The sequence below is a fragment of the Acanthopagrus latus genome, chromosome 5, assembly GCF_904848185.1.
Source record: "Acanthopagrus latus isolate v.2019 chromosome 5, fAcaLat1.1, whole genome shotgun sequence".
NCBI lineage: Eukaryota > Metazoa > Chordata > Actinopteri > Spariformes > Sparidae > Acanthopagrus > Acanthopagrus latus.
In genome coordinates, this window is record NC_051043.1 from 21,317,720 (window position 1) to 21,342,627 (window position 24,908).

Genomic DNA, 24,908 nt, shown 5'->3' on the forward strand with positions numbered 1-24,908 from the left:
GAATGACGTAAAAATGAATGATGTAGGTGATAGCATGTTTAGAGTCATGCTATCACCTATCTTTTCTCACAAAAATGTGGACAATAAAATGCGACACTAATATTTGTTCTAAAGGCTTTTGATTTATTTGTACAACAATTTAAAACATGGAGAGTCGTTTAGCTTTTTTACAATAAACGTCTACAAATTGGCATAAACAATGTACTTTCTGGTCAAAATATACAAGCAGTGTTATGACAATTAACCATTTGAAACACGGACAGAATGTGAAACAGGATTAAAAAGCTCTCTACTTATATTGAGATATACTGAGACATGGCATTATTGTATGGAGTCCTTAGCTGCTCTTAAACTCTGGCGCTGACTTGACCTCTTGAGGTAGAGTTAACCTGACTACACATCTATTTTATTCCTTAATCTTCACAGATTGCCTGGCAAAAAACAAAACAAAACAAAACAAAACAAAAAAACCCCAAAACATTAAATCATCACAACAGTCGAAGTATAAAAATAAACTGAAGGGAGATATGGGAGTGTGGAAAACTGTGCAGTTTAAGTTGATCATAGACTGGAGTTATCTCACAACTCTGAAGCAAGGTGTCACACTGACAAAGTTGTGGAGGTTAAACTAGTCAAATTCCTTTTCCTGCTCTCATGGAGGGTCACTGAAGTGTTGGGGAAATGAATTGGCAACAGCTTTACATTATTCGAGGATCATTTTTTCTTAGGTTACTTTTGACTTCAAATCAAAAGTGGTTCTGTTTTCTAACAGGTTGTGGGTTCTTTTCAGTCCCAGCTTGCGCCTGTCTCCAGCTCTACATGAGTGCCACCCAGTGGCCCATCAGCAGGGACATCAGGGAGCCGATGACAACTATGATGCTGCTGTAGATGGGGCCACTTGATGCTCCAGTGTAGTACTCCATGTCTCCAGAGCCCTCTGGCTCATAGCCTGGCCGGGGGCCGTAGCCACCACGTGGGTAACCATACCCTCCTCCATATCCACCATATCCCCCTCCGTATCCTCCATATCCTCCTCCGAATCCTCCATATCCTCCGTATCCTCCATATCCCCCACCATACCCAGGGCGGCTCAGGGCAGAACCGATCAGTGATCCTCCTATGGCGCCTGCTGCAGCAGCACCAGCTACCTTCCCTGCACTGGGGCCACTGCTTTGGACGGGTCTGTAGACCTGGCCTCCACCGCCGCCCCAGCCTCGGCCTCCGCCCCGGCCGAAGCCTCCTCCACCTCTGCCAAAGCCACCACCTCCACGCCGTGCCTCAGAGCTGGGTAACAGTGTGGCGAGCAGCAGCAGACAGAGGGTCACTGTGAGTGGGAGTTTCTTTAGGCCCAACATCATTCCTTATCCTGAAAAATAAGACAAAGGAATGTTAAAAAGAGGCATGAAATTGTAACTGGGGAGTACTGAATGTAGGACACAGAAAGACATGAAATCTTATCATAAAAAGTATATTAGATGTTAAGAAAATCCATTCTGGAAATACTTTTTAAATACTAGTGAGTAAACTAGTAAGTCCTGCTTCAGAATTTACAATACCACTTAAGCATAATCATCAAGAGTAACAGTTATCATGCTAAATTTTGATTTGGAATTTAGTGTAATATTAATATCAATTGCATTATTGCCTCATTATTGATGTGTTAACAGGTATGCAGCAGAGTGGTGTGGCTGGTTGAGGTGTAGCAAATTATTCACATTTTTAAAAGTTGATAACAATGCACCATATTTTTAGAAGTTGATCAGGTATTTATAAAACTAAAATTGAAGTAATGAGGAATAAAAGCTATCTTATCAGTGCACAGAGTGAGTACTTAAAGATACACATAGGCCTACTTATGGTTCCTGAAGATAAACATAGCTCATAAACAGGCTGATGAGATGTTCTCATGGTAGCTTTAGTCCCGCTGTGTTATTTTTTACGTCACTGATAAATTAAGAGCAGGACAGATCACAGCTCTTAATCCAGCTTTGAGAAACACGTCTTACACAAGCACCGTCACAACTTAACACTGCAGCTGACCTGGGATCAGACAGCCTTCATAATCTCTAACTAATGTGGCCCCAGATCTGTAGACCTGTTAAATTAATGATCGCAGCACCAACAGTATCAAATAATAATGTTTTCTCAGTGCTTCTTACACACAAGATGAGACTCCATTGTTGCCACGACTACACACATTAGGAGATGTGCTTTTGCTCGTGCTGATATTGTGATTTGATATGTTATTGTTATTGTTGTCTTGTCATGTCCTCGATGCTGCTATTTTTGACCCTGTCTAAGTAAGGTCTAACTTGTAAAAAGAGATTTTAACTCAACATGACTTCCTTGTTAAATAATGGTTATATGTATATAACCAATCACCAGAGACTAAGAGGTAAGTCAAATAGATATTATTTACATTACAATACCTGGCAGCGTAGTATAATAATGAATATAAACATACTAAAATATACAGTTTTACATGATATATACAGGGTGTGTCATATATTCACAATACATTAATACGATATTACAATGAATTACTATGATATTATATCAATTGAAAATAGTACTATGATATACAGTATAATATGAATATATTGGTGATATAATTTACATAAAGCAATGGGTGTTAGACATAACTATAAAGAAGGAAACAGATTTAACCATAGTAATGATAAAAATTATCAAATGTGGTTAATTTTCAAGTAACAGTTATTTTGCTGTCGCTGTTGTTCAGTTTGGCACTAACATCAGCCTAATCTCACTTTTACTTTACTTTTTTATTTGTCTATTGTGTTTTATGTGTTCCTGTAATTTTGATATTATTTTAATCATTCACCGGCACAGATTTTTTCACAAACTACAACTCTAAAGTATCACTTGATTATTACTACATTGATATTAGTACAATAAAAGTATATTTTGATGTGACTACTTCTAAACTTTGCAGGCAGGACTCTTACATGTAACAGAGTATCATGATGCCCAGTGACAGCATGACATCATTTTCTCTGATGTCAACAAACTGTGCTCAGTCTAATCTGTGTCCTTTTAGGGATGAGTTGAGCTATTATTACACTGGGTCAGATAGTCTGAGAATAATCCAGTGACTCTCAGATTATAGCTACAGAAACCTGGAGTCACAAAGGAACATAAAAAAAAACCTTCCTTAGTGAATCTGATGCAATCTGGAGCACTGTGATTTGCTTCTCATTTCATTATTCTTAGCGATGATGATGATGATAATGAAAATATAAATAACATCACATACAAAATAATGAGGAATGTCGTTTGAACTCGCCACTACTACTTAAAAGTAAAAATCCTATGAGAATAAAAAGATCTCACCTGTTGAGAGGTTGTTTGCAGTGGTTCAGATGTTCCTCAAACAAGAAAGTGTGTGTGTGCAGCTCAGACTCTTCTGACAGTAAGAAGTATGTTTCAAGGCCAGCCTGTTATCCTCCAGACACCCTTAATCAGGTGGAGTGGATCACTCTCATACCTGCTCATTGGCTGAGGGTACAGTAAGTCGCCACCAACATCCTACTTAAATACCTGTGTGTGTGTGTGTGTGTGGGCGTACATATGTGAATGAACCAGAACACGTAACAAGCTCTCCAGAAGCTTCATCTATGACTGATGGTCTATCTGTTAAATTATACAACAAGATTTAAACATCTTTATGTAACATATGACTGTTCCACCCAATTACCTGAACAAGACATTTGGAGATTACAGACGAATGATAGTCTTTTCTCAACATAACTTGTTTTTTTTTATTATTAAATAACAATCATTGTAAGAAAAAAACTCTACATTTCCCAAGAAGTGGCATGAGTTCTTAACATCTTAAAGACTAAATGTTCTTCATTATTTTTTTGTAAAAGACACGATACAAAAGCAGGCAAGTCTTAAGAGACACTAAAAATACAACATGCACACTCTGGATCATACACACTCACTTGATGACCTTTTCAACAATGTTAGAGATATTGAACACACACGGACAAAAGCAGACGTATGCGGAGCGCTGTACATGTGGGGGCAAAACTGTGTTGCCTTTAAATTCTCATTCAAACATTTACAACATTCTACCATCAAAGATCATCGGCGTGATTCACAGTCGTCTGTTGTGCTTCTTGCGTCGTAAACTGTTGCACGTAAAATCATTTTTGTGTTTTTGTACAGTCAGTCAAATATATAATCAATCCGGAAGTCATTGTGTGGAGAAATACGCTGAAATATTCCTGTGCTTTTAAAACATTAACATGACATCTTTTTGCCATTTTACATAAGGCAGTGATGCAAAGAGAGGACAATCGACCAGGAAAGAAATGGGGCTGAAAAATGCTACGTTTTTTTTTCACGCTGGATTTTTTTTGTTCTTTAAAAAGGAATAGTTTGACTTTTGGGGGATAAAAGCATTGTTCTTATTTTGTTATTGTTTAATTGTTGCAGAGAGTTTGATCAGAATATCAGTAGCCCTCTTCACAACTGGCAGATATAAAGCTAAAGCTAACAGCTGGTTATCTTAATTTAGCATAAAGACTGGATACAGGGAGAAACACCTTAACAAGAAAACAAAATCCACCTACAAGCACTAAAGCTCACTAATTACTGTGTTTTTTCCTGTTTAATCTGTACAAAAACCATAAAAGCATAAAAATGACTAATCACTGTTTTATGATGGGTTGTGTGCCAAACCTTGTCTCAACTTATTTAGTGTTTGATTCAAACAAATTAAATACAAAATGCTAATTACTGGGCTTGACCAGTGCTGGTAGGTGAATCTTGTTACCCCTTGACAGAATCTAGCAGTTTCCACCTGTCTTTGTGCTGCGCTAAGCTAACCAGCTGCTGGCAATAGAGTCACATAGTTAACAAACAGATAACATCTAACTGAGTGGGGTTTTTCTCAAAATGTCAAACTATTCCCAGAAGCTCAATCATAAAATATCTGTAACATTCAATCTGAATGAGTCTAAGGAGAAGCTTGTCCCAATCAGACCACCAACAGATTTACGGTCATGACATAAACAGATTATCTGTTCATAGGCCCTTAATAATCCCTGCGGTGAACTTCTCAGCTGCGATGACTTGGAGAGGGTCAATCAAATTATTTAATGGTGCCCTGTGGATTTTTCTAGTAAACAAACCAAGGTTCAGTTTGATTCCTTACAAAACAAATGTAAAGCATATTTTTTGATAATTTCGAAAAACTGCATTGTTCACTTTCATTTCTACTTGTTAGCAATGTTCTTCCCTGCCTTGCTGCATATCTTGGTAAGTTACCGCAACTTGTGTGGTTGTGCGCATGTTTCAGAACAAACAAATATGGCGACCCATTAGTGAAAACACTGTTTGATAGCAGTATTAGTGATCAAAACTCCATAGGGTACCAGTGAGGAACATAAAGGCACACAGTGCGATGTGGGACTGTTCCTTTGTGGTCTGGTCGTTTTCACATTGACTGAAACATTGTGGTCTGTTGTGGTTCAGTTTGTCCTCTGTGTTTTTGTGCTTGGAGAAATCCTTTAACAGGCACTTGACTAAGACCATAATATATGATGTTTGTGCTTTAAATTGATTTTGGGTATCAGCTTGCAATCCAAGGAGTAGACAGAACATAGGACGTCTCATTTTAGGCTCATTCTGCAAAGTACTGCACTGTTAAAAGGATGAAATTGCTCAGTAGAGGAATGTCTTTCTGTGCGTTTCCATGTGATGACGAAGAAAAGAACCCAATCACCAGAATAAATGTTGGCATTACTGGAACTACTTTTAATGACTTTCTTTTGTTTCTGTTATGTACATTTAATACCTATCATATCCACCTAACTTTTCGATTTTCATCTTCATGTTGTGACAATGCTATGGATAAAGTCTGATTAGGTACAGGAACTAAAACCACTTGGTCAGGGTTAGGATAAGATTGTGCTTTACCTTAAAATGCCTGGTTTTGTTGATACAGTGGTCTCTTGGCACGTTTTATACAAATGTGGATAGGATATGTATGAAAGATACAAATTCAGTGTAGGTGTGGTTTGCGGAAGCATACAATGCCGACATTTCATTCTGGTGACTTGGCTGAAGAGAGAAACAGGGAAATATAAAGTGTTTGTGACTCATAACCAGGCTTTGGTAGCCGACATGAATCTAAAGCCTACAGCTGAGATGGTCACACTTAACATGCACACAGTCGAGCATGTTTAACTTCTGTCTGTGCTAAATGGATGATTTGATAAGCAGGATGAACGCTGAAACATACACATGTCAGCTGATTCTTGGTCTCTCTGTTGGTCACAGCTGGATGGAGGATGTGGTACACTGGGTGATGTTTTGACTGTTCAATGGGCACATCACATACATGTCGCACCCTCTGGAAGACAGTTGAGCTGCTTCTCAATTATACACCGCAGGTAAGTATACCTTCAAGAACAAACAGACAAAGAATATATGTGAATGTCAGGAAACATACATTTGATAATAATTACAAGACTTTGCAACGGAAGTTGTTGTCTTGTACCTTCTCCTGAGTTTCTGCACTTCTCTGTCCTCCTCCTCCTTCAGTTTGGTAATAAAACTCCTCAGGACAGGCATTTCAAACTTGATATACTGCGCCACCTAGTGGACAGAAAGAGAAATGCTGTGATGAGGCACAAAACAGACTAATGTGAGGTAAAGGTCAAGGACTTTATGGCTTCACACAGTCACACACTTAAGTTAGAAATATTAATTTATTGTTGGGAGATGCATCTGTGTGTATCACAAACTTCTTTAAAGAAAAAATATGATTATGATTTACATCATATGTGACTTCTTCTCCAAGGTCTTCTTCCATGAGGAAAACCTTGCAGACCTGTTCGCATGGACCCTGCATCACTCTCAGCACCAGAGGATAGTCACTACGCTTCAGTTTCACACGCTCTGAAACACATCCACAAAGGTATTAATTAACACGACAAACATAGCATTTACTGTACATACAGTTTATAATACCATCGTAATGTTTTCCTCATTAAGCACAAATTCTGTCTCTGGACAAACAACAAATAAATGGAATAATTCACACTCACCTCCACTTGCATGGACAAGGTAGATCGCAAAATCATCCGGGCTGTTTTCAATTTTAAACTTGTTAAGGAGAACTCGCAGCACCTGAGGTGTTGTCATGCAGCTGTTAATCCGAACATTAGTCACTGATCCATAAGCAGGAGTAAACACTGCTGTCTGAGAGAGAAAGAACACAATAATACATGAAGTCAGATTCTTATTCACTGTAACTTTCTCTGCATATATTGTGCAGATATATGAATCCGTTTTCCTTATCATTTGTACATTTATTTAACCATCAACATCAAATTAGCTAAAATCAAAAATTAAAAATCCTTAAATTAACTTTAATCGCCTGATGAGAATTTTATTTGCATTATGTGTTCAGACTTTCGGGGCATCCGCTGACAAACACTTGGGGCTGGAATCACCTTGTGGTTGTAGAAGTGTCCGTTGATGGAGAAGCGATGACGTCGAATTTTCCTCTGGTCGCTCGGTGACCGTCGCTGGCCCCGTCTCAAGACCCCTGCATCACTCTTCGTCCTGAGGAGCTGAGTGGAGCTCTCATTGTCCTCTTCTGTCCAATCAACAATCATAACAACTGATTATCAATTATTATTTATTACGATGAAAAGAAAAGTTGACTAATCTTTCAAATAAGTACTTACAATACTGATTATTTCCGAGAGCATATTTCTGTGCTTGTGAGACCAAACTTTAAAAAAACAGTGATCGTAACACTGAACTTAAACACACTGACATCATGAAAGCAATTATCAGCTGTTCAGAACTGGAAACAAAAAAAAGAAGTCTATTTGTCTAATTTTAGTCAAAAATATGTCATCCACTTAATCAGACACAGTAACTTAGAAATGTAATATTTCAGTGGGATAAATGAGACCTATTACACAATTTTCGTTTGTTTTGCAGTGTAGTATTTAGATTGTTCAGGCAAAGACAGAATGAAACAAAGATGAGAGACAGAAGTGTAGCTCACTTTTTTTCTATCTAATATCACCACTGTCATGACAACCCTCGTCATCCCAAAGTTTCATGTTTTCATTTCAAATCAAACTGGAATTAGTCAGTATATCCCTCCAAGGGCTGAACAATCTCTTAAACAAACTGGACAAACTAAGAATAAAGCTTTAATTCCTTCCTCACGACAAACTGCCATTTTGGAGACAAGTGGTTTCCACCCAGCAGTGACAGTATACTTATATAAAGCAGCTGAGAGTTAATTAGAGATTTGGTTCACTGTGTTTTTAGAGCCAAGTTAATTTGAACTTAATGACTTGATGTAATGTTTCTTTTTTTGTCTTGGCAACTGATAACACAACACAAAACAAATGACACACCTTCATTTAGTAATGCCACTCACCTTCTGCCTGTTCTTCCATCACACCGTTGTCCTCTGGTTGGCTGTCAGGTGGCGTCACTTCCACTGAGGGCGGGCTCTGCTGTGTCGCCTGTTGACCATCTGTGCTGTTGGGGGAACTTCAAAAAGGAAACAGAGTGAGAGTGAGTGAAGGAGTAAGAGGTGAAGAAGATACAGCCAGGAATGTTGTGCAGATATAAACTGTTATTACATCTACTGGCTACAGAAGAATTACACAAAAGTGAGGGGGTTCACAGTATAGAACAGTGAAGAACAATGACTTTGGAATAACAACATCATCACTGCAAACACTGACACAGAAGTGAGTCTAACTTTTAGAATTCAAACCAAGTAGCTGTATTTGGTAAGCCACTTTTGCACCACACATGTAAGGTACGTCACATCCCTGTTGGTTAGTTTCAACTTGTGACAGCTGTTCCTCTTTGTTGATGTAGTGTTTATGTGCTTCAGATATGCCGTCATGATTTGTGAGAGTATTTCCTTGGATATATTTATGTATTTTTTGACTGATGTACCAGCAATATCAGTGTGGATTGCTCGGCCTCTTCGGAGCACTCAGTTTCAGAAACGTTTCTTGGAGTTGTTTTAAAAACTTGGCACTGGCATCTGACCGAATAAAAGAAACTGTACAGCTGTGGTTGTAAAGACAATTTAGTTACTTCAAAGTAATTTTGTCCATGAAACATCCAGCTGCGTGCCTGCGTGATTATCACAGGAACAAGAATAACCTCTCCTTATGATTGGGATTACAGAGCTGAAAATGGGGCTTCGAGCCTATTGACACAAATTGATGTTGCTGTGGGCAAAATCCATAACTGAGCCAGAGGTGTGGGTACAAAGCTTCCCTTTTACCTTTGTGCCATTGCACACTGGTGGTTCATCTAAGGATTTAACAAACTGTAGTAATCAGTCATGTATTTGTTGCATGAAATTGCTACCATACATACACAAAAAGTGATGACACAAATTTAATTCCACTGTCCATCAGACAAATTAAACATAATCTATATCTGCCCCCGGTGACCTAATGTGTATCACCATTTCCGGTCAGCGAGGTGTAACTTTATCTGTCTGGACCTCTTACCCTTGACTGTCCAGATTGCAACCTGAGTGCCAGGACGTGGAGGAGGGGGGTGGTCGGATTCGCTCATGGTCATCCTGCATCTGAAGCCTGATTGGTCGCCGCAGGCCCCAGAATATATTGAGCAAGCCCTCAAAGATCAACTCCCCCTCTTCCTGTTGGACGGGATGCACGCATACACACATAAATACACACACTGGACAGTAATTACCCCTTTGGGATACACAGTATAATGGGAAGGGTATATTGGATTGCAAATGACTGAGAGAAAAAGCAAAAAGGGCGACAGGAAGACAGACAGTGTTAGGGGAGGCATTCCGTTGTCTTAGTTGGAAAGGGGGATAAAACATTAAAAAAGTTTAAACACACACATATACATAAATACCCACTTCTCTGTGTCTGAGCTGCAGATTCTGTCCTTCATAGTAGAGGTTGTACGTCTTGAGATGTGAGAGGACTGTTACCCTGGAGACAGAGATGAGGTAATTCTGTTTAAAAGGAGCAACCCGCTGATGTTTTTACTCAGGTCTCTCTTTCGAAAACATAAAAATAAAGGCTATAATAATCATAATAGAATTAATCAATCATCACAGTAACAATGTCACAACATTGACTGTAAAATAGGTCGAATAAAAATAATTCTTGTATAAATAAAACATTTTCATGGTGATCTAAATCTGAATTTGATTATGTTTTTGTGCATACAGCGAAACGACACCAAACTCTTGAGAGGAAAGCAACACTATCTAATGTTGTTAGATTTTAATTCCAGCTTATTTGAAATTGTTACATTGGACAACAGAAATTATAGAACAATCATGACACCCCATTGCATTTATCTTTTAGATCCTTTTGTCCAAACTGACAAAAGTAAGTGCATTTCAACTCTTGTTTGCCTCTTGTTGGTGCTCTGTGTCAAGCTTGAGAATGCGCCACTTTTTCCTGGCAGCCAACTCATACATTTTGAATGCTGGAGCAAACAACAAGCAACTGAACACACCAATACATGTGTTTCCACAACAGCCCTTCTCTCAACCAAAAAAATAACAGAAACCATGATTTTTATGCATTTTTACGCCACATATGTTACATAACATAAAACTAGCAAATCTTATGCCACTACAAGTCGATTTTTTATGCTGTATTAATGGCAATTATGGTAGGAAATCAGTCTAACACCTATATGAGAAGGTCCTTATAGGCTCAATCACAAACTGGTACCCTCTCCCTGTAAACTGATGTAGGCTGGTAAAACGGCATTCCTGAGGAGCTTTTTTGTAATCAAACACTTAAAGAATCCTGATGTTTCTGGCTGTTTGAAGGTGATAAATTGTTAATTAAAAGTTTACATGGTGTCCTCGTCTCTCTCTCTCTCTTTCTCTCTGTTGATTTCTTTTCTCCTCTCTGTTTAAATACTGTGTTTGAGCTTTGGCGCTCATTAGTTTGTGTAGCCTGTCCTCTCTCCAGGTCTCATGGGTTGAGAGGAGGTGGCAAGCTGAGGTTATTTTAACAAGATCCCAAATCCATTCTTCATACTGTAATGTTTATCTATAATTTTGTCATCCTGATTATCCACACTGTAATTTTTAGTATGTTAGTGTACTCTGTGCACACAGCATCTACAGCCTGTTCGTTTGTCCTGGGAGAGGGATCCTTCCATTGTTTCTCTTGCTGAGGTTTCTTTCATTTCAATTGTTAGAGGGGTTTTGGAAGGGGAGGTTTTCTTTATAAATCAAATAAATATTTAAGAGCCGTCCCAATTTCAGATTTTTTACTACACATTTAACGTGGCCAAAATAATTCACCATAACATTATTATTGTGATATCCACCTGTACTAAAGGTAGACTGACTTTCTCTTATCCGTCATCTCCTCCGACATGATTTTTTGAAGCAATAGCAGCTGCACACAGTGATAGTAGCTAGCTAAATACTGCATGTCTTCTTTATCCTCCTTTTTATGGTGGGTAGCAACTAGCATTAAGGTGCATTACCACCACTTAGTGTGACAAAGTAAGAATGGAAAAAAAACTGAAATGATTTAAAGGCACTGGATTATTTACACACTATTATCATATGTGCGTAACACTGTATCCATATTCATTTATCAAATAAGAGGGTTATCATCAATATTGGCATATCGTGACATCACTAAAATACTGTGAAAATGTCTGAAACCTAAAGAATCCCCATTTTTCGCATTGTTAGTTAGACCAAAGTCATGCCAAAGGGTAAAAAGGCATAAATATATTTTATTTCACAAGTCAGTGTTCAAAATCTTACTAAAACACGATCAACTATTTCATATGGATATACAGGAGTTTGTGTATATGTGTCCATGTAGAGACAAGCGTGGCATTTAATCCTTACTTGCTGATGAACTTGTTCTCTCCGATCTGAACCCCACACTGTGCGTTATCCATTCTCAGTCAGCATGAGAGGAGCTGAGAGACAAAGAAGTAACAGAGAGTTAATCATTTTTATGCATCTGATTCAGTCTCATGACTCCTCATGACCGGCAGCGAGCTACAGACACGAAAGAAGGCAGCCTGGGGACGAGGAAAGTGATTGCAGGAAGAGGAGGAGGAGGTTAAGCTTCAGACAGCAAACAATAACAGAAGATCATATCTACTTTCCTGTCAATGTATTTCCTTAAAGAGACAGATCAAATCATAGCTGACTGTTAAAACACTGCTACAGTAAGTCTCATTACACAACCAAAGCCTTTGGTACGTGATGGAGTGAAAACAGCTGCTCTCCACATTCTTTTCCTCATCTTCCCTATAGCTTTTTTTCACTGTCACTACAATAATTCTCTCCTCATGTCTTTGCCTCTCTCTGACACATAAACACTCAAAAGCACACACACGTACGAACATGTACAGCTGTTTCAAATGGCTCTCCGCCATCAACTCATAGATTTCTGCTTCCCTCTTTGCTGAATGAGCATGTTTGTTAGTCTTTGTGTGTCTGCAGCAGGGGAACGACAGAAGCCTCCGGAAGGAGATGAACAGGTGCGCTGCACATGGGCCACCCGCAGAGCCAAATCATGTCAGCTGTTTAAACATTTATCTCTGAGCAAGCTACTGGCAGTACTTATTATGTGCATTTATGTACCATATTTGTGTCTGTAGACACAATACATGCAATTTCTCTGTCCCTAAAAAGAAATCCACTGGGCTTAAAGGTGAAGACATTTCACAAGTCATCCAAGAGGAGTCATCTCAAACTCTCTTAACATGGACATTTTACTCCCTGGGTGACTGGAATTAATCTTGTTTTCTCGCTTTCTCTGCATTTCATGCCTTGAGACACAAACAAATATTGTTTAAAAAGGACATTACCAATGTGTGAACTTTAGCTTGAATTTTTAAAATTTAGGCTTTGTGTTTTCAGATTTTTAGCTACACTTGTGGTGTGGCTCTATGGGTGGCAAAGTCGGTCTGTCCATCTCTTTAGTCCAGATTGAACCACTGATAATGGATTGCCATACATTTTGTAAACAGTCACGGCCCCACAACGGTGAATACTACTAAATTTTCACGCAGCATGACATATTTTCTTTTTGTTCAAGGTTAGGTATGGGAATCCAGAAGGAAGAAAAAACAAATATATTTGTTTCCCCACTTCAAGAGAACTACTGGTTTCCAGTCATTTTTAAGTGGAATTTAAAATAAATTAGCAGACTTTGGAAACTTGAGTACACGTATAATGATATAGCATTAAGGAACCAATGCCAATTAGTGATCTTACTGTGGTGAAGACTGGTTGATGTTGTTGAGTCACCAGAAAGACGATGTTGCAGATGGGAAGAGAGAGAGAGCGAAAAGTTAGGAAGGTAGACCGTATCTGTCCTCAGGTATCCGCAGTTTTAGAACTCAGGTGTCAGCTTCTTTGGGGTCTTTTCTAGTGAGTGTGACAGCGAACACACGAGGAAGAGTGGGGGCGTTTAAAGGAAGTGCTCCCCTTCCGTTAAATCACTTCCTCCTTTACTCACTCAGTCACACAGGAAACTGACACTAGCCTTTACACAGCCTAAAACTTCCTCAATTCAAAAGGCACAGATGAATTATCATGCACACCCAAACAGAGAGCACAGGTTGACTCAGTGATAAGACCAACACATAAACTGCCTTCTGTTTCATCCTCTTCCCTGATCCAAACACTCAGTTTAGACATATATCTAAACATTTTGTAAACAAAGTTATCTATACTTGACAAGCGGAGTAATGTAGCAGCTTTAAGCACACAATGCAGATAAACAACCCGAGGCTGTCAATCTCTGAAATAAAATGTGTTCCGTTATTGTGCACAAATTAAATATTAAACACCAATCAGCCTAGCCCCCTGCCAAGGTCTATCAATATTTCAGCACCTATATTAGCCATGTCAAGCGCTCTAAAGCTAATCATTCACCTACACAAAGGAAATCATTAGGCTTTTGTAGCGCAGTCTTGGTCAAGGGCGGTTGTGCTCATGGACTCATTATGGGGTGATGCCAGCAGCCTGAGACAGACATGCAGCTGGCTGTCAGAGCAAGACAATGTTGTAATTGTCTGGCAAGTCACATGACCAACATGAACTTTAAGTCTCTAAATTGCCATCTGATAACAAAATTGATTACTCTCCGATGTTACCTCCTGAAATAAAGATTGAATCAGACATTTAACCTTTGAAGCTGCTGCGGGAGCATCACTGACTCTTGTGATAAATGTGTGCCCTGTTAAGTTATTGCTGTTGGCACAAAGTTTTTGGAAAAGACTTGCTGTCTTTTTGTGAGTATGGGGCCACAGTCGATATACTGATATCAGAATTTATTTACTCCCTAATATGGGCCTCTGAAATCCAGTACTGGTCAGCCTATATGCAACTTCACATTTAAAGCTACTACAAGGAACTTGTTTATCAGTTGATTCTAACAGCCTCTGAGGACTAAAGATGACAACTGTGAAACAAAGAAAACTTATTTTTTGTGCTGGACCACCAGACTACAGAGCAAGCTCTCTCCTCAGTGAGACTCATCAATTCCTCCTCAGCACTTTGCCATGATTAAGTTTTAATGGTATGATTTATCCCACCCAGATAAGTCAGAATCCAAACTACTGGAATATTTTAATTATACAGAAATACACACTCTTTTTGCTGACAGTTTGCTAATGTAGGACAGCATTCAATTGAGACAGTTTCACAACCAGTAAACCACTTTGTAGTATGTTAAATCAACACAGTTAAGTATCAGTGACAGATGCATGCATGTTATAACCAGAGGACCTGGTCTCTGTGACATGATCTGTATGACATTAATGCACATTTTATATTTCCTATTTTGTACTGAAACTGCTGCACAATTTCCATCAGGAGGAATAAAGTTAAAGCTTATCTTGGGCTGCAGAAAGCCATCTACATTTTTGTTTAGAAGCCAACAGCAGGATATAAATGCAGCCAGACTGACCCACAGCTGACCCAGTCAAAATGCAGACTGTATCGACTCTCTGAATTCCCGTCTGCCTCATTACAGCATCAGCCAATCCTAGGTCATCTGCTCAGTTGTATCACACCGCTGTAGCTCAATCTATCAGCATCTGTCCAATTTTTCTGATTAGGAAAATCTTTTCTTCGCTGCTGTCTGCCTGTTTTTCCCATTCAGCTTTCTCATCCGTCTCCCCAATGTTCCCTTGTGAAAGACTCGAGCGATGGACTATGCTATTAAAACTCATGACCACAACTTCCTGACTTTACTACCCCCACTCTCTCTCTATCATTGACACACACATGCACGCTTGTTTTTCTGCCCCATTTACCCAATTGCATCTGGACCTCCTCTGTCAAAGTCTTCGGCTGAAATGGACGTTGAATGGGTCCAAACGTCCGCTTGCTCGCTTTCGAACTTACCACCACCCCTCCCTTCAGCCTCCACATTACTAATGCTCTGCCTCACTATTGTCACCACTGTCATAGCAACACCAAAAACATCTGAGCTCCAGCAACTAGCCCACAACACGGAGCCAAAAATAGTGTGTTCGTCTCTTTTGCTCCATGTTAGGCCTACTGGGGTTATCAAAAAACGTTGCAAGGCTCGATTTCAAACTACATATGCCTCCCAGATTCTTCTGATGAAGTTGAAACTATCCTTGTTCCTTTGACGACTGCAGAGCTGAAAAGATTAGTTGATCTGAAATTCATTTATCTGCAAATACTTTGTCATTCAGTTAATCATTCAAGTCATTTTCATGCAATAGCAGCACTCAGTTATAAATATGAATGTTTTCTGGTTTTCTTCTATGGTGGCAACCTGAAAAGTTTGAGGACATTTTTGGATGTCACCAAGAGCTCCAGGAACTGTTACTGACCCAGTGGTTAACTGAGAAAATAACTGGTAAGAGGAATAATCGTTAGTTGACTGCAGACTTTATTATAGATGAGGCGTACGCTCCATTGCTAGTTTATCAGGTCCACCTCCCTTAAAATTAAAGGGTAAGGTCACCCAGAAATTAAAATTGAGTCATCATCCACTCACCCTCATGTCGATGCAAAGTCAGGCAAAGTCTTATAGTCCCAAAAAATTGTTGCTGCATTCTTCTAAGTAAGTACGTAGATGGGTACTAGTTTCAAAATTTAAAAAAACACCAAAAATACAGCTTGTCTGGTGTTATCCAAGGCTCTGGATGCTCAGATACAAAAGATTTTAAAAGATGTTTTTTTTAAAAACCCTTTTATGCAGAAATCTCCCTGTAGCTGCTGAGCTAAAAGTGAAACACTGCGTCTGAAGTGGGTGCATGTTAAAATGCATTTGGGATCTTGTGGCTTCCGGAAACTTGGATTATACTAGACAATCTTAATGGAGTCTTATATGTTGATTTTTTTTAATAAACATTTTCGAACAAGTCCCAAACTACTTCAGTTGCTTGTGTGTTGTGGACCACTAACCTTCACCTGACTTTCCATCAGCACTGGGCTAACATAGTGAGTGGATTCTCATTTTTTGGGGTGAATTTTTTCTTTAATGCGATCTAGGACAACATCCCTGTAAAGAATCCTTCCTTTAATGGCCTGTTTATGACTTAGGGGGGTTGCATTAAACTTAATTCAATTTTACTTAGTCACTTTGGAGGCATGCCCTGCTCTTAGATTGTGGGGTTAGGGTTAGGGTAGGGTTAGAATGTGTTTATAGACTGAATATCATAAACTGCTCTGCTAAATGAAAACATTATAAGCCTCATTAGGCTATAAACAGCAGTACTTCTAGCTAACCACACTGAAGTGTGCATTACATGCTAAAACTATACCACTTCTTTGACACAGGCTCTCTGTCCCGAAGCACTGCCTCTGTCTAGCCAGGCTTATGTGTGCTGAGAGGAATCTTAACTATCTTTCGCTTGTTATGTAATCTGTTTTACTAATACACAGCTATGCACACTCCCTGGTAGAGACCAAATGTAACAGAGGGAATGTCTGCTCTGGATTTAGGCTGGACCATCATGGAGCATATACCCATTATCACTGCATGTGAATTAAATACGACACACATGCCAGATATTCGAGATTATTTGACAGCATGAGTGTCGCCTGTGATTTTATAATTTTTTTTAAACGCTATAAATGTTGCCGTTTCAATTGCTATGCTGTCAAAACATTTCCAAGTCATGCATTTGTACGAACATATCACGCATCATCCAACTACACCCAGTCCATATCGCCACATCAACCCACAGACAGCATCATGATCAGCCTACTTAGCTACATGGACGCCTCTGTCTGATTCCTGCCCACTTTTGGAGCTCCTATTTCGGCTCACCAAACCCGGGGACGCAAGCTCTCCGGTCCTCCTCGTTCTCCTTCTCCTCCCGTCAACGGCGGCTCGACTTTCCGTTCAAAAAAGGGTTTAAAACTCCTCGGTCAACTCGCTCGCTCTCCTGCAGTTGGAACAATCACTGGGGCTCGTGCATCCAGGAGGCGGTGGTGGTGGTGGTGGTGGAGGGAGGAGGAGAGCGCGAGCGATCCATCTGTTGTGGCGGAGCTCGCGGCACAGCAGCGTCGGGGGGTGGGGGGGGGCCCGGCCGGGAGCCAATCAGACGGCGACCCCGACGCCCCTTTGTTCGCGCTGCGTGCAGGAGATGAATGAAAACACGAAAACAATGGCAGAGCCGAACATGCGCACACCGTGAAGCCCCAGGTCATCACTATTCACCGGGGACCCACGTTTAGTTTGAGGTCTTGAATCAGAACAAAAAGTGGCCTACATTTGACTTTTAAACGTCCCGTGTCAAACTCGGCCAAATCAGCACAAAACGGGTGATCGTGGGCCTAATTATGGGCTAAAATTAAAATTATTGGATCATAATTATGGCCGAAAATTCAAATTTATTTGATCAGTTTGAATTAAAAAAACATTATTTTGGCAGGTTAGTGTAAACTTGCTACTCTGTATTTTTTTTTCTTTTTCTGACGCTAATGTGATCCCTGTGGTGAGATAAAAGTGATAAGCAAGATGTTTAAATTTTGCTGCAGTAATTGGGTTGTTTTCAAATAACGGAGAGGCAAACGAGGGTTGAGGCATATGGGCATACTTAATAGAGCTGCAAGTTCAGTGGTCCAAGGAAAATTACTCTATTTAGTGAACGATTCACTGTTATTTAAAGCAAAAATTGCCTATCTGCTGTTACTTTTCAAATTTGAAGATCAGCTGCTCATATATGATGGTAAAGTTAATATTTTATCATTTGTTTGGATAAACAAGTAATTTGAGGGCATCAGGTGGGAGATGTGATGGGCCATTTTCACTTCTTGTTTAAATATAGCCAGGCTGAATAAATAAAGAAAAGTTCACAAAAAAATGAGAAATTCAGATCATTATCTACTCACTCCCAGAAATGATATGTGGGCTACAAAACTTCAACTAGCGTTCCTTCAGCATGGGGTGAGTATATCAAAACATGGATAAATGACTGAAATTCAATTTTTGGGTGAACAATTTTAACACTAAAAATATCATTATTTAGCAGAAACCTTGCAGCATTTAACGAATGGAAGTTTAAGTATTCACTATACAGTTGATGAAAACAGTGTTTTACGGTGTAGTTTGTAGAAGTAGTGCAGACTGGCAAAGATGAGCCACAGGGCCCCTAATATCCCCAACTAACTTCTGTGCATTGTGTGGAAGATCAGTTGAAGTTAAACATTTCACATGGACCCTACTTGGCAGTGCATATTCCCAAACAAAAATATTAATTATATATGACCATAAATCAGTTGGGACCATGTAAGAAAGTGGAACCTGGCTGCCACATCACAGGGTTTGTTGTCTTAATTTTAACCCATAACTTTAGGTTACAGCAGTTCTTCTATATTAGTGTACCTCCTTGGCTTTGATGTCAGGGTTGAAAAAACCTACACATACTCATAATTTATCTAAAAATATTGGTTTGGTTACATCTGCCCACCTGTACTCTAAGATAGTGGAGAGGGTTCTCCAGACAACAACATGCCCGTCTCATGTCCTTGAAAAGTGATACAATGTGTTCTGTGACCTGATTAGAAATGTAAGATCTTTTGATCATGAATATCCTTCTAACATGGTTACACAGGCCTCCTGTATTTTCAAAGCAGTGATCAAATCGGACCATGTTGCAGTGTTTAGATAATTCTGTGGGTCAACATCAATATCTGGGCAACCCATTATTTTTGTGTCAGTCAAATCAGCGCTGACCGACTACATATTTCATTTTTATTGTCACAACCACAGTTATGACCAATAAAGACAAAAGACTGTATTCATTCTGTAATGTCTTATTAAATAGTTTTAGGAACAGAGAATAAAACATTTTGGTGCTACAATTAGTTTACACAATTTCTCTTCCAGGACGTTTAGCAAACTTTACTCCATTAAATATACATTTTTTTTTTGTTTTGTTTTCACATCTATTTAAAGTTTCTCAGCTCATTCTTTCATTTATACTGGTAATGTGTTAACATGGACAGAAAGCAATGTTAGAGTAAAAAAATACAATATGCAAAAGATCCTAACAAACAAAGAAAAAAGATTTCACCCAACCACAGATTCAAAATAGGATCAAAATGTATTTACTTTTTAAATAAAAAGTACAAGAAAATGGTGCGCTTTCCAGCATGATTTAAGATTAAAAGTTATGATTTGTTTCTTACAAATATTTGCTTGCAAAAACATGAAAATAATGTATAAAAAACAAAACCACTGAAAAACATAAAACACTTAATACACAAAAGTAAATTCTTCAGGTAGCAGCCCCTTCAAAATAACTGAAAGGGATTGATGTCTTTGTATTACACACCTTATGGCCACCTTCCTAAGAGCTATCTGTTGCTTAAACTGAATTGTATGTAATTCAAACCAGACAACTATCAAGGTAGAGAGTTTAGGATTGTGAAATCCAAGGAGTTTATACTGTAACTCAACTTATTTTGTAACAGCTGTGTGAGAAACACATATGCACGTGTATTAGATCCTAAAAATGAGACTGAAAGTACAATAAACTGGAGGGTTGAAGGTTAAAACAAGAATAAGCTGCCTTTAGACACAGCAGCAAAATGAACATCAGATATCTTTAATAAGGCAGGTTCATTCAGCTGCCAATGACCAAGGCTCTTAATAAAAAGGTGGCAAGCCAGTGTCTTCTCCTGCAGTCTGAAACATCAACAGTAAGAATTCCCATGGAGAAAACAGGTACACTAAACATGAGAGGACAACAATATATTTTCACTGCAGGACTGGGGGTGGGTTAAAGAGAGAGTTCATGGAGAGTTAAGGGAGGGTGTGATGGGTGAAGTAAATGCTGGTTGCATGAACATTAAATGACAAAGAAAACAAGGTCACATTTTGTGCATGTGATTATTATGTGTGCAGGCCAACTGCTGAGGGGTGCCAAAAACTGTCCGACCACCCTCCACTCACTCCTGCTCCAAGAGAGAGGTGACTGCTCCCTGACCACTACTTGATTATCACCCGTCCCTGGAGCAGGGTCACGCAGCATGGGCAAGAAAGCCAGCAACATCAGCTGGTGTGCTAATACCACACAGCAAATTTTACCAACCACCTCATAACACTGCCACATCTGTGGCTATCCAGATGCCAGTCCTGAGCGCAGCCGAAAGGTAGATGAGGTTTTAGAATTACAGTTTCTGCACACATCAGTTGTTGCAAGCTAGCCTCTTTTGTGACTTCAGCACTCCCCCCCCCCCGTGAGTTGGTCATATCACTATGGTCTAGTGATATGACCGACCAGATCTTGTCAGTGAAAAAAAAACCCAACCCAAATCTACTTTAGATTTTTTTTTCCACAAACATTTGTGTTAGGAACACTAAGTGACTGAGTTGCAAGTGTATCATCCATAGTGCTGAGATCATAAATGGGGCTATAGCTAACCAGGGTATCATAGATTCAGGCCAAAAAATATTCAGTCACAAAGCCACTTATCTTTCGGTCATCAAACCAAAATGTTCATACTTGTCTATGAATCTAGATAAACATTCCAACTCTTAGGGTTTCATGTTAGTGAAGATTACTCACTCTGACCCCGATGTTCTTGGCACCATTACATGTGCAAACAGTACTTGTAGTAAAAAGGCCCTCTGACTCAATTGTCCAGTTCAACAAAAAGTGTTTTTCTTTTCTTTTTTAAAATAACATCATATAAATGGAATGCTTTCTTTCAAAAAGCTGCTGTCCCCAGGTGAGTTTCTAAAAGCACCAACTGTAGCTGGGGCTGAGAGCAGAGGTCGTTCATCATCACAACAATCTTTACTGGGCGTGAACAAGTAAACTAATAAATATATTTCTTAATATTGTGCAACAGACACATAAACCTGCTTTAGGTCATCATTAAACATCAACTCTCTTCTCATAAATAAATAAATAACTTGAGCAAAAAAAAGATAACTAAGGAGAGAAAAACTGGGATGAAATTTCAAACTAACTTTGATTTCTGTCTTTGTAGTGACAACTGCCAATGCTTAAATAAAACAGTTTGGTTATGGTAACATAACAAAAGAGGAAATAACGATAAAGAGCTTTTAACATTTTGGTTTGGTAAATATCTTAGTTGGGCGAAGTATTAGATTAGTAGATTTTTTTTTGCGGTTATTTTATCATTGTGCTGCTTTTAATTTCTACATTTACAAAGATTATAATGTTGTAAATTCTTTTGTGGTATTTTTATTTCTGTTGAACTACAACAGTCATGAACAGAAAACAAACAAAAAAATATATATATCAGCAGTGAACTAACTGAAGCGGGTTGAGAGTGGGAGGCATACGGATGATGGAGGATGGGAGGAGGAGGAGGAATGTAAGGGAAAGTCATCAACACCATTAAATAGGTGAGGACATTACTGACATCAGTGACCATTATAAGTGGCTGTTGCAAAAAACACACACACTGCATCCAAAACCAACATCTTTTTTTTCTTAGTAAAGTTATGCAAAGCCTGACCAAGTGGGTTTGGATGGTGGCAGGGGTGTTTTATTTTATGGTGCAGCCTTCCTGAGGCAATAGCCACACAGAAGATCAGACACCTCAGGTAATTTTCCTGTTCTCAATCATCTTGTTTTAAGCTTCTTATTTCTGTAAACAAGGTTTCAAAGACTTTCTAAAAAGGCCACTGTATTACTGTGTGCCATTAATGCAGCATTTACAAATGCACTGCAGTTATCACGGCAGCAGAGGAATCATTAAAAGCTTGTTTTTATTGTGTAAATGCCTTTATGTGTTAGGAGGTTAGAGGTTATCAAATGGAAATAAATATCTTGCAAAAATTTACTGTCCCATTTGACAGCCAAGTGAGTCAAAGGTGTGTTCAGGACAAGTAGAGTTTTGGTCTCGTTAGTGACTACTGCATAATACTGACAGTAAGGTGTTGTAAACTGGTATTTTATAGTGGAGATCTTGAGAATATTATCACATAAAAAAAAGCAGGCGGTGAGGTTGTTAAGCATGACAAAAGTGGATGTGATGTGCTGTTTTACTGAAGAAATGGGGACGTGAGCTGTGGAGTGACAGTCCGGTTGTGAACTCAGGAGGCAGATAGTGCAAAAATAAATTTCACAATCACTTTGCATGGCTGAGGGCACCTGACAAACCACGTCCATCAATTTGCATGACTGTGACATGCATTGCAGCGCTCAAGCTAAGTTTAGGTAAGGCTGTTGGTGTGTGAGCATGTGTGTGTAATGTCTATCTTTAATGTGGTTGCATAACGACAGAGGTGAATGATTAAAACGCAGAAATTTTGCATAATCCTCAATTGACATAATAAAATCTACTGTGCTTTTAGTAGAATGTTTCACGAAATGACAGGGGCAGCAAAAATTAGCAGTAAATTATTGTTTGGCGTCTATCTGTCTCCATCTGGATTAAAGTGCAGCTAAATTAATGCACAAACCTGTCATTTCTTGCTGCGTACTGTACACACATGCACACACACCAACTACCCTCTGCATGGTGACATCTTTTATAGCATGCTGTGACTTGCTATAGCATGCTTAAAATAGCATAGTGGGAAGTGGGAAGAGACTGACACGAGCTAAAGAAAACACATACAGACGGGGCGGTTGGTGCGTCACATTTTCTTCCACACAATCCTGAATCCTGCACTGCTTCGGTCCTCCACTCTCCCATCCTTTTACCTTAGGGTACCATCCCTTGCTCCCCAAATTCAGCAACATTTATGATTTCTTTAGCATCAGCCCGTTGGCTATACCCGACTCTCCCCTGCTGCCACTCCTCCCTCCCCTCCGATTCCTCCTCCCTTCACCACATCCCCAGGTCCCATCCTTCTCCGGCAGGTTTCGCGTAGCCTCCCCCACTGGTAGCCTGTGAAGGTGGGGCTAATGGGGATGTACTTGAAGATGGGGTATCTGCGGATGATGTCCATTCCAAATGGCAGATCATAAGATCTCATCCCTTCCAGTTCTGCTGCACTGAGACCAGCACCACGTTTCAGCCTCTTGAGGCCTCGTTCTTCTGGGGAGCCTGAGGGGAAACGGAGGAGAGATTAATTGCAAATAACTTAAAATACCGAAACTAACAAATAGGAACCTGATAAACAGAATGCACTGATAAGATTTCCTTTTTTTTTTTTTTTTTTTACTACAATCTCATAATCAGTTTGAAGAGCAAAATGCATTTTTAGTATGGCAAGTGTTAGAACTAGTGTGAAAGAAATTAAACGCCTTACCCGGGATAGTGTTGTCCAAAATGAAGGCGACAGAGCCTCCGACAAACATGGCAGTGGTGAGGAGAACGTTCAACACCTGGTCAACTTCAAGGATACCTGAGAAAGATAAAGAAACAAGGACTTGGTATCCAACAAACATATGTTGTAATTTCACCTAGTTTTAAGCAATGTTTATAAGGAAGTTGCAGCTGCTAGAGTAAACACAGAAATCTAAATCTAAATGTTGATTCCAGCCATTATCCCCCAGCTCTAGTTTGCACGGATCTCTCCCCACTGCTCACCTGTGACCAGCGGGTTCTGTTTGAGGTAGCTCGGCAGCATCAGACCAAAGAAGATGGAGAAACCCAAAACAAAAAGGTTCCTGGAGGAGTTGAGGTCAACGAACTGCAGGTTGGACAGTCCCACTGCTGTGATCATACCAAACAGAGTGCAGAGCAGAGCTCCCAGGACAGGGTCAGGCAGAGAGGCAAACAGGGCGCTGAATTTACCCACAAGTCCCAGCAGCAGCATCATGGCAGCTCCATACTGAATCACACGTCTGCTGCCCACCTGAAAGACAAATCAGAGATCAGGCAGAGCAAAAGGGAGGCTAGTCATTCATCTGTGCAGCTAGCTGTAGTGGAAGAGAAACTATTGTGGTAAACTAAATACAGTAACTAAACGTGAATCTGCAGAGACAGAAGGAAACCAAGAGGCTTGTTGCAATGATAAATAGTAGCTAAAACTGGTAGGTTATGAAAATAAACCTAAATGAGCACAGGTGTGTGTTACCTTTGTGATTCCCAGGACGCCAATATTTGGACTGGAGGAAGTAGAGCCATTTCCTGTTCCGAAAAGACCGTCCAGCACACAAGAAATACCCTCCACAAATATCCCCCTACACAGCGAAAAAAAACAATCCAATTATGATATCTTCCGGACTGTAAATTGCCCGTGCACTATTCACCAACAAATTGAAATATTAGTTAATGAGGAAAAATATGATACTTATGGTATCAATAGCTACCTATTGATTGCATGGATTGGAGGTGGAGGAGCATAAGAGAGACGTGCACAGGCGTAGTAATCTCCAATCGATTCGATGATGCTGGCCACCACTGCACTCATCATGCCGATCACACCGGCGGCTGTAACAGTCGGAACGCCCCACTGGACTGTAGAGGT

At 39.6% G+C, this 24,908-nt stretch overlaps 3 protein-coding genes across 8 annotated transcripts in view; all 3 read right to left on the reverse strand.

The window, feature by feature from the left end:
- Nucleotides 1-196: 196 nt before the first annotated feature.
- On the reverse strand, nucleotides 197-3,559 carry LOC119019841 (acanthoscurrin-1-like). The gene is made up of 2 exons (XM_037098753.1): nucleotides 3,352-3,559; nucleotides 197-1,366 (listed from the first exon to the last, which is right to left on the reverse strand). Exon 2 carries the CDS (start codon nucleotides 1,356-1,358, stop codon nucleotides 816-818), a length of 543 nt encoding a protein of 180 aa, XP_036954648.1. The 5' UTR covers nucleotides 1,359-1,366; nucleotides 3,352-3,559; the 3' UTR covers nucleotides 197-815.
- A 193-nt stretch (nucleotides 3,560-3,752) lies between these two features.
- rassf2a (Ras association domain family member 2a) lies at nucleotides 3,753-17,554 on the reverse strand. Of its 3 annotated transcripts, none has more exons than XM_037098906.1 (10): nucleotides 17,269-17,554; nucleotides 11,906-11,979; nucleotides 9,926-10,001; nucleotides 9,540-9,691; nucleotides 8,438-8,553; nucleotides 7,488-7,633; nucleotides 7,080-7,233; nucleotides 6,809-6,930; nucleotides 6,530-6,627; nucleotides 3,753-6,432 (listed from the first exon to the last, which is right to left on the reverse strand). In XM_037098906.1, exons 2-10 carry the CDS (start codon nucleotides 11,956-11,958, stop codon nucleotides 6,363-6,365), a joined length of 987 nt encoding a protein of 328 aa, XP_036954801.1. In that variant the 5' UTR covers nucleotides 11,959-11,979; nucleotides 17,269-17,554; the 3' UTR covers nucleotides 3,753-6,362. The 3 variants fall into 3 exon arrangements, with proteins under 3 accessions (XP_036954801.1, XP_036954799.1, XP_036954800.1); XM_037098904.1 differs by having other exon boundaries at nucleotides 17,331-17,553; XM_037098905.1 differs by lacking the exon at nucleotides 17,269-17,554 and adding an exon at nucleotides 13,289-13,553.
- Nucleotides 17,555-19,305: 1,751 nt separating this feature from the next.
- Nucleotides 19,306-24,908, reverse strand: part of slc23a2 (solute carrier family 23 member 2) — a 33,213-nt gene continuing 27,610 nt past the window's right edge. For all 4 annotated transcript variants that reach the window (XM_037098217.1, XM_037098216.1, XM_037098218.1 and 1 more), the window contains 5 exons: nucleotides 24,751-24,898; nucleotides 24,516-24,621; nucleotides 24,026-24,293; nucleotides 23,745-23,840; nucleotides 19,306-23,539 (listed from right to left, as the gene is read on the reverse strand). In XM_037098217.1, the coding sequence (XP_036954112.1) occupies nucleotides 23,262-23,539; nucleotides 23,745-23,840; nucleotides 24,026-24,293; nucleotides 24,516-24,621; nucleotides 24,751-24,898 (896 nt within the window). In that variant the 3' untranslated portion in view covers nucleotides 19,306-23,261. The remainder of the gene's footprint in view (nucleotides 23,540-23,744; nucleotides 23,841-24,025; nucleotides 24,294-24,515; nucleotides 24,622-24,750; nucleotides 24,899-24,908) is intronic.